The sequence below is a fragment of the Equus caballus genome, chromosome 6, assembly GCF_041296265.1.
Source record: "Equus caballus isolate H_3958 breed thoroughbred chromosome 6, TB-T2T, whole genome shotgun sequence".
In the NCBI taxonomy this organism is placed as follows: domain Eukaryota; kingdom Metazoa; phylum Chordata; class Mammalia; order Perissodactyla; family Equidae; genus Equus; species Equus caballus.
Window position 1 is genome coordinate 67,602,037 of NC_091689.1, and position 13,967 is coordinate 67,616,003.

Genomic DNA, 13,967 nt, shown 5'->3' on the forward strand with positions numbered 1-13,967 from the left:
TGTAAAAAGAGACCACGTTGTAACTTTGAATGACCTCTGACTAACTCACCCAGCTGGATTTGCACCCTCCAGGAGATCCACCTGTTCTGTAGATTTTATGACTCCCGTTAGTGCATATACCTCCCAGCTGTGACAAGACGATAACTCGTTCTTTCAAGTTCCTTAGGAATGTGATGACCCCCCAGACAGTCTATGCTGATAGCCATCATCAATGAAAACTGAAAGATCTGGTGTGGCAACTCCCAGTCTGTAACACCAGAGGGTAAACATTCCTAACCCCCTCCCCTATAACCCACTGGCCTATATAACTGCTTCAAGATTCTGTGCCCCCTTAAGACGGTTCTTTTGGACATTAGTCAGCCATCTTCCCTCTTGCTAGCAAGCTGTAATAAAATGCCCTTCCTCTGCCACCATCTTGCCTCTTGACGGTTGGCTTTTGTCTCACGGTGAGCAGACCGTGCCCTTTGTGTGGTAACAACACCTTATTAACATTTTCCCAACATGGTAATCAAGCGTCTTCTCATTTTCTTTCTATTTAATACAACTATCAATTATTTCATTTCTATACTCAAATGTCTTCTGACAAATCCTTTCAGACAGTGGGAAGCATAGAGTGGGAAGAATTCATTTGAGGAAATACTCTGAGAATTTACAAGTATATTTTTGAGAAGCAATTCCTGTTTACCTGCATATATGTATTCAACTGAGTGTCACTTTATTGCCTAATGTGTAGCAATGGAAACTTTTACGAGAAAACACCAAGAGTTAGAAGCAAGGTAGAGTTGCCACTTTTATAACAGACTTGAACACGGAGCCAAAAGACTTGGAGTCCAAGATCAATACCACATCCAAGGAGATGTTCATTGTCAAGAGAAACAAACCAACCCCCCCACATCCTGGGAGGGTGAGTGAAATAGACAAGGGCCTGAAAAGCACAACAGCGACACTGCCTGGCGCTTACCTGACAGCTGTTCTGTAGTGGTAGACGGCTTCCCTGTTCCGACCTTGGTCCTTCAGGAAATTGGCGTAGTTGTAGTGAACCTTGGCATTGTGGGGCAGAGTTTGAACTCCAGACCTAAAATTAACAAATTGAAAAAAACAAAAAGAGTACTGTTTAGGAATGTTGTCAGTTTCCTTCACATTTTACTTACAGCTTCACGAACCTGCATTTGAAATGTTATTGCATCCATCTAAGCGAAGTCTTCCAAAATTTGTGAATTATGTGAGTTATAGAACATGCTTCTATGGAAAACAGTGAAGACGGTGCACAGCTGTGCACAACTAAACAAACATGCTAACTACATGTGAAGCAGAGGTGGCAGGACCCAGTGAAGGATGATTACTTGGAGAACAACCCTGAATGCTCAGGTTAATTAAGTTTTTTCCTTCATTCATTCACTTATAGACTTCTTTTTTTCAAAAAAAAATTGAGACTGTCTACAAAAATAAATCATTACAAGAAGGACGACTGTAGACCTGGCCCCTTACTAAGTTTTATTGGAATTTAATATTTCCCATATACTAAGCCTGGGCCATTTTTTAAAAAATAAATGCAGGTATAATTATTCTACAAGTTGCAGATAAGGAAATGAAGTTTTGCTCAGAAAGGTTAAAACTTTTGCTTAAATGGTCACTGTATTATTCTGCTGGGCTGCTATAATAAAATCCCTGGGGAGGCCCAAGGGGGTAACACCAAAGCTTTGAAGTTGATACAGGAGCAGGTGGGGGCACGAGGGGATCAGTCTGTCACTTGCAGCTGCCTCACTGACTTAACCTGCACAAGACCACACAGCTGGTAAGTGGCAGAGAGGAATCTGGTTCTAGAGTCCTTGCAAGGAGATGGTGGCAGGTGAAATGATGAGAGGAGATGGGTTTGAGGGTTACTTGGAAAGTGAACTCTTGGAACTTACATGGATTAAATGTGGGAGGGGGAACAGTTAACCAGACAGACAAAGGAGAAAGGATGACGACCTAGTTTTTCAGCAATTGTATTTTAATGCACTCTCTCTTCCAGATAACATATTTTCATTTAATTTTTAATTATTTATATATATAATTTAATTTTAAAGGTAAGATTAATAGGGGAATTTCATACAAAGTCTTAAGACCTTGGGGAAATATGTTAGGGCACTGTAACTCTTGTTGAACTTTTGATGAAATAACAGCCTCTAGGACCAGCAAAGACTGCCCCACTTAGAGTCCATTGGCTGGGCGCTTGAGGAACTCTGCAGGGGAGAAAATTTACCGGGAGTGCGGGAAGCTAGAGACCAACCCAAGGGCACCAGACTATCCAAAAGCAGCAGACTCCAAACTTCCATACAGCTGATTTGGTGATTTCAAAGATACCACAAGCAGCTGGGAACTTTTTTTTTTGGTACAGATATTTTGCAAATCTGTATCAGGAGCTGTTACACCCCAGATCCCCTTTCCCATCTTGCACATCCAGGTGAATTTTTCAACTATTCCCCACCCCAGCAGAAGGCAAGAGGTTTACTCTCTAGAAAAGTTGAATCAGAGAGATCCTGCACTCAGGAGCAACAGGTGCAGTTGAGGTCGGGGCAAGAGCTGTGCCTCAGAAGCAGAGTAAGTGAAAATCTGTGTTCTGAACATTGGGATCCCCCCGGTTCCTTCCTCCCTTCTGAATATCGGCAGCCAGGATTGGACCTGCAAGGAGGCAACTGGAAGAATCCTCTTGGTGGAAACTGATGACCCAAGACAAAAGATTTACAACTGCTGACATTCGGGTGCTCCACTAAACCATCAGTTTCCATCAATCACCCCATGGTGAAGCACACTGGCCGACACATAAAACTAGGATTTTAATATAATATTTAAAAAGGATATTACCCACAGTGAATTTAGTCACAGGGGCAGGATTTGGGTCAGAGTGATAGCAATGGCTTAAAAAAAATCCAATTTCTATCCAGGAAAATTTCAGATTTTTCTATCCAGAACTAAATAGTGCATGGTAACTGGTGGGTTTTAAAGATGACTTTCATTTCAGCATGGATATAACTGGCATATTTATCGGAATTGATCCTTCCCTCTGTGTGATTAGCACAGTTGCTCTAATTTATGTTTCACCCAAGGAATAGACAATTATTCCCATGGAAACATGGTCCTCACTAAGACCAGGGCATTGTTCAGTGATGGCAAGAGGAAGTAATAATATTGCTAACAGGCAAGCAGAGGTGGGTGGAGTAACCGAATGCTAAGAACACGCTGGCTTTCCCATTGTTGTTTTTGACCTTTAGGTTCTCTCTGTGATATTTTTCTGCTATGTTTTTCCAGTCTCTCATTTTACAACGAACAGTTTGTGAAAAAAAGGAAAGTAAACAACTGGCCAAAGGCAAACTTTCCGCGTAGCTGTAACTGGCCAGGCTGCTCTTCCCCTGGAGCCCGTCTCCTCAGTTTGCTTTCTTGATGCTATGATTTAGTAATCCCAACTGTTTCAGTGGAAATGTGCAGCTTTTATACATATTTACTCCACAAGGAATTGTAGTATTCATAAATTCTAGGCTGGATCCCAAACCCTATTAATAATTACAACAATGATTATGAATAAAAATCTCCCTTTCTACTCAGTGTCTTAATTCATACACTTCAAATCTCTCCCTCACATCTCTCATTTGCAGAAAACTTGAAAGATAATAGACATCATTTAACAAGCCACTTCTATAGGGTATATCTCCAAGTCTGTAGAACATCAATCTGTTTTGTTAACATCACTGACGACAGGTCAGGAGAACCATCCTCAAATTCCTGAATAGAAAACAAACATTTAAAAAAAAAAAAAAGTAGTGTTCAGCCAGAGGTTAACGGGAAAGAAAAGTAAGAAGAATCTGTGGTTCTACTTGATTTTGACCCAGCCTTAACCTGAGGTTTCACAAGGCCACATTTAGGATGGCCAGGACTGCCGGTGCTTATTTTGAATCAAGTGGAGGCCTAAGAACCCATTTCCATGGATTATCTCATTTCAGTCCTTCACTAACCTCTCAGATGGGCAGCATTATTGTACCTCCCATATGACAGACGAGGAAATGGAAGCTCAGAGACACTCAGACCTTTTTCTCAGGTTACAGACCTCCTAAGCAGTGGAGCAGAGATTTCAACCAAGGTCAACATAGGGTCAGAATCATTCCTGAAGTTGATCAACATTTCCTGCTAAACGAAAAAGGTACCAGTGGATACCAGTAACATTAGAATTTCACCAACACAACATTTATCTCATTGGTAAGCAAACTACGGCCTTGTGGGCCACAGACGCGTCAATGTGTTTACTCCCTGTCTTTGGCCTCCTTCCCGAGACAATAGCAGAGTGGAGTAGTCACAAGAGACTGAATGGCCGCAAAGCCTGAAATATTTACTCTCTGTCCCTTTACAAAAGAATTTGCCAATCCCTGGTTTATATTCTCTGCCCTGGAAGGTCTGCTGATCTCTCTGGTTCAGCAATTCAGAGAGGAGGGAAGAAAAACGTGTTTCCTATGGAGGGGGAGCATGATCTAGGCCATAAATTCTTAATCAGCGGTCCATGGATCACTCAAACAGTTCATGAACAGATTCAGAGAGACCCTGAACTGGATGCAAAAGAAAACATGCTGTCTCTGTCTTTCTAGATTCTTTGAAGCTTTGGGGGAGGGGGCTGGTGGTGGAGATTTTATCAAGTTGTATTATTACAGTATTACTTACTCCAAACAAATGTGAGATGCTGGGCTGTTACCAGGCCCAGCTGGAGCCAGGCAGTTACCCTTCTCGGATTAGGATATCGGAATAGCTTCTTGCTATAAGAATTAAAGAAAATATACCTTGCAGCTATGATTATGAACATCTCTCTCCCTCTCTCTGTTTATATTTGGCTTAGCTTAAGTTGGAAAACATAAAGTAAAAAATAGGTGTGGCATAGTTTACATATTCTTTGCTTTTTATACCTGATTTGGGTTCAAATCCTGGCTCCTCCTCTTAACAGCTATTTCAGCTTGGACAAATTCCTCTCTTTGGGCCTCTGCTGAGACACAGTGCTGGGTTCTTGTGTCGTTGTGTGTAAGGTTTTTGCCAATAGAAGTAGAAAGCTGCGAGGGGGCCTTCCACTTGTGTCTCCTGAAAATACATCACACAGTGGGATGTTCTTTGTGACAGGAGGCCTCAGCTAGAAAGGATGGAACTTGACTGAAATTTGGATTTTCTCCAACACAAAGGTCGTCTTAATATACTCTGTAAAACTGTTCATAGTATTGCCAAGCAAAACCACCCCACATACTTAGAGAGGCCTCAGTGAGACCATCTTCCTAGAGATGGTCAATGGGTTTATTGTTTGGAACAGAGGAGAAAACTGAAACAGGGCCTCCACCAACGACACCAGCTTCTGTAGAACTAGTGCAACTTTTTCTTTTTCTTTTCTTCTTTTTTTTTTTTTATTGAGTTATTGATAGGTTACAATCTTGTGAAATTTCAGTTGTACATTAATGTTTGTCAGTCATGTTGTAGGTGCACCACTTCACCCTTTGTGCCCACCCCCCACCCCACCTTTCCCCTGGTATCCACTAAACTGTTCTTGGTCCATAATTTTAAATTCCTCATATGAGTGGAGTCATACACAGATTATCCTTCTCTCGCTGGCTTATTTCACTTAACATAATTCTCTCAAGGTCCATCCATGTTATTGCAAATGGAATGACTTTGTTCTGTTTTGCAGCTGAGTAGTATTCCATTGTATATATGCACCACAACTTCTTTATCCATTCGTCTGTTGCTGGACACTTAGGCTGCTTCCACGTCTTGGCTATTGTAAAGAGCGCTGCAATAAACATTGGGGTGTAGTGCAACTTTTTCTCACTCAATTTGGCCAGCTCCTGGTTTGGGCCATTATGGCTAATTTAGCTTTTTCTCATCCTTCCATATTCAGTTGAGGCCTACAAGAGAATAGTCCTTGAAGGCCTGGGTTGGTCTTAGTCACCTGCCTGCACTTACACAGCATCCTGTAGTCTCGCTCTGTCTACCACTTATATTATATTATATTATTATTACATTATATTAAAATGTGTGCATGTCTCACTCCCATGCACACTTCCAGCTCCTCTACAGACAGTCTCTCTTTCCCCCACTTCATTTCCCAGAACACAGTGCATAGCAATAATTGAAAACTTTACATAGTGTTTACCATTCACCAGACACTGTCCTATGCAGCTTTCACATACTCTTATTCTTACACTACATCCAGGAGATAAACACTTCAATTTTAAAGTGAAGAAACTAAGACATGGAGTGGTTAAGTAACTTGCTCAAGATCACGCAACTATTAAATGGTGGAACTTGCAGCGGAGCCAGGAAGTCTAACTCCAGACCCCACTAACCCTATCCTGCTTCATAGATTCTTGGTAAATGTTTGTTCAACTGATCCGAACACTACTCAGCACAGATGAATGTATACAAACATCTGGTCTTAAAGGGAAAAGAATATGCTTAAAGTCTCAGATTCTTAAAAGTTTTCTCAGGACATGGATAAATTATAACAATGTTTTCCAAAAACTATCGATAACTTTGATTTGCATATTACACAAAATTCCATTTGATCATCAAAGGCCTCTCAGGGCACGAAATCTCTTTAAGCTCATATGTGAAATGGTTGTATTTTAGTAATCAACTATTCCTTACTACATACTTCCCTCTGAAAGAACAGAAGCTTCTGGACGCAAGGTCAAGGAGCTTTTTGTTTTCCTTTTTTTAAATTGCTGGCATCAGCTGCAGAAGGTTTGAACACTAACTTGTTATCCTTGAAATAAACTGCTGCCTGCCAAAACCCATCCCCATAGCTCTGATTAAGCAGTAAACATCATTAGAAGACAAAATCACTGTCAGTATCTTTATCCAAGGAAAGGGTTTAACACAGGGCAGAACCATTTTAAAGTTTCTCATAAAAGCACTGACTATTGAAAGCAAAAGAAAAAAAGTAAGCCAGCAGAGATTAGGAGGAAGTCACATTACTGAACTTCCATGCCCTGTGTTTACAAAATGACCCCAGCACTGGGTAGCAACAGGGAACAAGTCCATTGCAGTGTGCGAGAAATGCATCGAAGGCAGAGGGGTATGACAGAGACTGAACATAATCTGAAGCCTATGCATGAAAAAAAATCTACACAAAAAACCTTATATGGCAATTGGTCCCTACAGTACCCAATGAAATAATGATGACAATGATATAGTAATAATAAATAAACTAAAACAACATGCATGCCCAACTAATTTTTTTCTCTTAAAAAGCATTAAATTGCTACGTAGCAAAACAAGATACATTGTTTTCAAATAGTAGAAGAGTGCAGAGAACATGTGTCTTATTTGTTCACTCATTCATTTTTGGCAGCCCCAGAGTCTGTACCCCTCCTACAGCACCTGGATTTCCTGTGGGAGTCCCCTCTAGCCTCCCTTTGTGAAGTCTCAGTGGAACCCCACGGGGCTCTGCCTGCCCCAAGCCCCACCACGGAAGTCAGAGGAGCCTCTCTGGCAGATCAGTCATCTCAGTGCCCTGGTGGGGACAAGGAGCAGGCACATGGTCTAAGCTCAAGCTCAGCCAGAGGACTTTATTTTTCCAGGACTTTGATGTGAAGATAGAAAAAGATTGGTGTAAGTTTCCCCATTTGTTCCTGTGACAGCGCTCAAGCAGACTATCCAGACACCAGTTTCCTATGTGCGACATGCCAGGTTCTTCACCTGCCCTTTAATTCTGTGCACTTTCCTAGACTCTTCCAATATTTTCTCTTTTTTTCAAGTCATCCCAACTCTTCAGCTGTTTGCCTCTGGAGAATAAGTGTTGGGTACCAGCTGAGCAAGGAACCAAGGAAAACTCGTGTTGACCAAATTGGCCAGTTGGGTCACAAGTAAGGACAGAAGCTGGGCACAGACTGAAGATCCCTGGGAGATGAGGAAAACACTGTGGGGATGCCAGGGGTGGTAGTGTCAGGGGAGCCCAGGTGAAGGTTGCCACGGCTATGGCATTAGTGAGACAGGCTAAGCCCCAGAGACACAGCATGATAAGCCATGGGCCCAAAGAATGTTCATACTTTATGACAAGTTCAGGCTATAAGCTGATATTGCTGTATTCAGAGACAGCTTCTACTCCACAAAAAAAACCCTAGCAGGAGATGAAAAAGTCTTTCCTTGCCTCGTTCACAGTTAACGTTCAAAATAAAGCAACTAGATCAGAGATCACAACTTAATATCCCGGAATATTCTCAAGAAAATGTGATGTACTGCATTTTTCTGTTCCTTTTTGCTGTGTGCTCTCCTTTTCCATACACTTGTCTGAACAATGAAATTAGGCTTATTTTTTCATTTTGCTCACAGCTGATTTTATAGCCCAGCTCATCATTAATACTGTTTCATCTCAATCACAGACCGCAAAACCCTCCCATGAGCCCATTTTCATAAATTCACTTAGAACGAACTCCTGTGAAACTTTATATAATACCATTTAAAAAACTAAAGTTAAGATCCCAAATGAAATTACATCTTCCATTTAAAACTTTACTAAAAAGTTTTTCTGGATTAATGAATATTGCCACACCCATGCCTCTGCATTTATCTGGAAACAAACATGTAAGCAAAGAATCAAGAGGAAGAGATTCACTTTTTATCCATTTAATCATACCTGAATAGGGACTCTCTTGACAGCCATATTTCATTCTGTTTCACAGTTTTCCAAGAGAAAAGCAACAACAGCAGCACAGTGGACGCAGTCAGGGTGGCGGCCCCACATCGATGCAGCCAAGTGCAGAGCTTGCTCAGTCCATGCACAAAAAGGATGCAGTAGCCCATGCTGGGAAACAGGGTGGGAGAAGCAGGATTACTTTGGGGGGTACAATGGAGACACCCTGAGCATTTTATCCCATATACCTAACTTTTAAATAAAGCTTGTCCTATGATAGAGAAACACATATAAACTCCCCTATCCTATGCAACATCTACACGTTAGTTCTTTAACAGGCTACACTAGCACACGGGCTAGCTCTTTGGCTTTAGTGTGGAGAATAACAGTTCATCTTGTAGGCTCAAACTGCCCTGGATTTCAACAGCTCAGGAATCATGAGAGGTCCCTGTTTGTTGCTGGGCCCTGAATGGACCCTCTGACCCATGCTCCCTTGTGTTACTGTCATTGTGTAGCCCTATTGGCACGATGTGTCCAAATGTGGAGTCTGTGCTGCAGTAGGTCACATCACGGCTTTGTGGGAGACAGTCCTGGAGGACTCCCTATCAGGTCCCTGGAGGTATGCTGGTTACTAAGGGGCATTGGTTTCTGTCTCTGGCAATGTGCCACCTAGTACATCCCCACTCTGGCCAAAGTCCCAATGCTGGAAAGAAATTTACCCACAGGCCAACTCCGGAGACCTGCAGCTTGGAGCTTATCAGAGACCAGCTGTACTGATATGACTCTCTTGCTGATTCTGGCCCAGCTTTCCAAACAGACAGGAAGAACCCCTCACATTATCTGAGTGGGACTTTGGCATGTCGAGATCATGTCTCTAAAAGCCTTTGGCTTGGTGGATGGAATGTGGTCCCTTAGCATCATCTATACACTCACTGAGATGCCTCTTGCCTGCCAACTGGCCTCAGAAAATACAAACATCTAGTTGTAACCATTATTGCTGTGTGAATTTTAGTCAAAACCTGCTTCCTTCCAAAGATGATAACTATGAATTATTACAGAATATTTTAAGAATGAAGCAAACTTGTATAAAGAAATCCTACATTAGTCAGACACTAATGCTATAAGAAGCCCAAAATTAATAGTATCCCAGTTACTTATTCAATTATTTATTCATTTTCTCTCTATTCTGTGACGGGCAATATGCCAAGCACTAAAAATATGATTATGAATAAAACACAGTCCCTCCCCTCAAGGAACTCTGATCTAGTGAAGGTGGTTGGTTGTGTAAAAGGGGGGACCTGAATATTCTCATTTCTAGACATACTTCCTTCAAAAGAAATGTCTCTCTACTTTCCTTCTGATCACCTTCCTAAATATCTGTGCTTTTGGTATCAAGGGTAGAAAAACATGAGAGAAGCATTTGAAGATTCTGACTTGAAGACCTGGGAATCTTTTAAAATCAATTCAAGTTAGAGATCCAATTTCATACTTCAAGTCCCATAAGTCAGTTGGTCTAGCTCCCTCAAGTTTTAGGGTTCACTCTGCCCAAATGCAATCACCACCCTACTCACCACTGGGGTACGATGGTTTGAGCTAAGGAGGCCTGTGCCCCTGACCCCTCTATTCCAGTCACTGGCTTTCATTGCCACAACGGCCTTGAAGAAGCCTTGCATATGCCAGAACATAGAGTTGCTAGTGCAAAAAAATAAAAAACAAAAAAAAACCTCTTTCTAATTCCATAACTCTCCATGTTTGGCCTTAAAGATATTAAGATTTTTCTAAAAATTTCCTGTTATTATACAACTGACCATGCTGATGTCATTACTGGCCACCATGGTGGCTCAAGTTCATGAGGCTGCTGGCCATCTGCTCCTCTAGCCCCTGCTGGATCTCAACCCTCCTTGAGCAGGGTGCTTCTCTGGCCATATTAAGGCCTTCTGGGCTTCATTCTTCCATTCAACAGATATTTAATAAACACCAACTATGTACGTGGCACTGTGATAACCACCAAGAACACATCAGTGAACAAGATGGACAGAAATTCCTATGCTCGTGAAACTCACATGGGTGGGGAGAAACACCAATTAGCAGATAAAACAGAGTATATCACATAGAGTATGATATGTTAGGTGGGGAAAAATCAAGCTGGAAAGAGAAAGAGGGGAGCCGGCCTGGTGGCAGAGCAGTTAAGTTCACGTGTTCCTCTTCGGCGGCCTAGGAATTGCAGGTTTGGTGGTCGGGCGTGGACCTAGCACCACTTATCAAGCAACGCTGTGGCAGCATCCCACATAAAATAGAGGAAGAGTGGCACAGATGTTAGCTCAGGGACAATCTTCCTCAAGCAAAAAGAGGAAGATTGGCAACAGATGTTAGCTCAGGGCCAGTCTTCCTGAAAAAAGAGAGAAAGAGGGCATCCAGGGTGCAGAGGAAGTTGAAATTTAATATGGGTGGTCATGGAAGGCCTCACTGAAAACGTGGCATATGAACAAAGTTCTGAAATGCACAGACACCCACATCTCCAATGGCAGCTCTCTCTCATTCCTGCCTTCACAGAGCAGCATCACTAAGTGTTAATATTGACTGAGCACATCTTCTGTGCCAAGCACGTTCTATGTATGAGCTCAGTTCATATGAGCTCAGTGCCCTTCCTGTGGGGTACTGTTACTGGTATTTAACCCATGAAGACACTGAAGAAGAGAAAGGCGAAGTGATTTGCTGAATTAGGTCATACAGCTTGCACATAACAGAGCATATATATCCACCCAGGACCTTCAGCTTCCAGAGCCCATGCTCCACATGCTGTCCTGCTGTCGAGGTTTTGACCTAACTGGCTGATTCCTGTGTCCTCACACCTGATCACACAGCTTCACCTACTTCCTTCCCAACCCCTCCATTCATGAAATCTCAAAAGTCGTTTACTGTCTCCATGTAGGAAACAGAGCTGCCATCTGGCAGAGCAGTGGGGAAGGAAAATATTGAGATTCCAACAACTCCAGCACCATGGCCACAAAGTGGCAGAAGACAAGAATAAGGAAGATAGCAAAAATAACTAGCTATTTTATACATTTATATGTTTACTGATTGCTTTATATGGGCCTGTCCACAACATCTGTAGGGCCTGGGACAAGGACAGTACCAGCTTTAAATATGTTATCTAATTCAAAAACTTAATCTTCAGTATCTTCCATTTTGTAAATGAAGAAACTAAAGCTTACAAGAGTTAAATAAAAAGCTAGCAACAGAGTCAGATCAGAAGACCCACAGAGTGGCCCTAATACTCAGCTAAAATCCGGGAGCAGGGAAATGATTTCTAGAAGGGGCCAAGGAGTAAATATTTCAGGCATTTCAAGCCATAAGACTTCTGTCCTTCCTACTCGATTCTATCTTTGTAGCAGGAAAGCAGCCATCAACACTATGTAAACAAACGGGAGTGGCTATGTTCCAATAAGATTTATTTACAAAAACAGGCTGTGGGCCAGATTCCACTCACGGGCCACAATTCGTTGGCCCCTGCTGTAACCAGAATGAAGGAGAACACCATTCCTGTCCACTCAGCACAGGCGTCGGCATCAAGTGTCGTGATAATTTTTTTCAAAAGTCCTTGTATTGACATATTGTTTAACGAAATGTTAAGCCATATAAAATAATCTCCATTTAGGTTTGCAAATTTCTCAGAGAGTATCATATTCTTAAAAACTCGAACACAATATCACAGAGATTAAGATGCTTCTCTTCTATAACATTTCATGTTTTAACATCTGCTTTAATGCAGATCTTGGCAGGAGCAGGGAGAAGTGCTCTCTCTCCATCACTAGGGGCAGGCAAGTCCTCATTTTGAAAGTGGGGAATCAAGCAAATGAGAAACTACATGCTTTCCTGGCTTCCACGAAGATGAAAGCAGACTCCAGTTTGCTCTGGTTAACCTGGTTAGGGAAAATCTGGGCTCTGAGCAGAGACCTCTAGACAGAGCACAGAACTCAGTGCATACCACTGACACTTGACAAAATGTTGACCTGGAGAGACAAACTCTGGCTGTCGAACGTTTAGCTGAGCTCAGGACTGAGATGTGTTTTCAAACCATGCTTGAGAAGCACCACTGCTGTCTAGGGGATGGGACAAATTCCTCGCACAGAGAGATGAGCTCTCATCCACAGGGTGATGGTACCCCCGATGCTGAATGCAATTTTACTGACAAGCTGCTCAGCATGCAGTGCACACAATAACTAATGATACTTCCAGCATCTCTCCTCGATACTTTTATGATGCACATCCAAAGGGAACTGAACAGCAAATGCAAATCAACTATGTTTGTCCTTTCACATTAGAATAAAAAATGTTTCAAACCTATGTCTGAGAACTTTGTGAGCAGTTAATCATTGTATAAATAGTACAAACGTACTTTCACGAACCTTGCCCAGAAGCTCTTAAGTGATAACAGAACACCACTTCCCATTTACATCAACCTGAAAAGATGACGATTTTCTGCCTCTGGGCCAAGCATTTTATGATGTTTGCTCTGGCTTCACTTTTTATTTAATTATATGCAGCAATGAGAATCTTTCTGCTATTAAGTAGATCTGAAATTCTACCTTTTAACTTAACAAGCTCAAACAACCCACTGAGAGTATCTATACATAACATTAATGATACAAGACAGATACAATCTTCCCATTTTACTACTACTTTAAAAAACTGACAACTTTAGACAGTTTAAATGAAACATATTCCCAGTTAACTTCATTCTGATCTGTTGACTCACCACCTGGCAAATTATCTGAAGATAAGATCTTGTTTCAGTGTCCTGGATGTTGACCCCAAATGGTTAAATAATAAAGCCCTGGAAGCCTGAGCCCAGAACAGGCATTTGATGCTGCAACCCAGGAAGCACCAGGAAGTCAATGGTGGCTCTTCAGACCAGATTTAAACTGGAAGCTGCCAGCTTCTGTCAGCCAAGATTCATTAGTGTCCCCATTCCTGCCTTGTTCATTTTTTATCTCAAATATTCAATGGATGGGGAAATTTCCCAGAAGACTGAATGTATTTGGATGGGAGAGTTTATTCATACTCCAAGAAATGACTCCCAAAGACATTTTTGTGCATTTCTCTAGTTCCCCACCATAGGTGCTGGGCTCCTGGGGTAGGTAGGAAAAGCTTCTGGATATTTACTTCTCCATGAAATAGATTTCTTCTGTTCTTTTCTCAGCATAGCTATGGAACACCTGGGAGAAAAGCGCCATTGCCTTTACCTTCTGAGAACCTATCTAACTCTCTTTTACCTCTCTGAAGATGAGATGCTTCTTCTCAACCCCTTGGTTCACCAACCAGCTCT

The 13,967-nt window shown here is 41.9% G+C and overlaps 1 protein-coding gene across 3 annotated transcripts in view; it reads right to left on the reverse strand.

Annotated features, from left to right (window-relative positions):
• The window catches only part of TMTC1 (transmembrane O-mannosyltransferase targeting cadherins 1), a 257,200-nt gene that overhangs the window by 66,687 nt on the left and 176,546 nt on the right, over nucleotides 1–13,967 (reverse strand). For 2 of the 3 annotated variants that reach the window (XM_023643309.2, XM_005611007.4), the window contains 2 exons: nucleotides 8,642–8,809; nucleotides 962–1,075 (listed from right to left, as the gene is read on the reverse strand). In XM_023643309.2, coding sequence (XP_023499077.2) covers nucleotides 962–1,075; nucleotides 8,642–8,809 — 282 coding nt within the window. The remainder of the gene's footprint in view (nucleotides 1–961; nucleotides 1,076–8,641; nucleotides 8,810–13,967) is intronic. The other variant, XM_023643308.2, reaches the window with a different exon arrangement.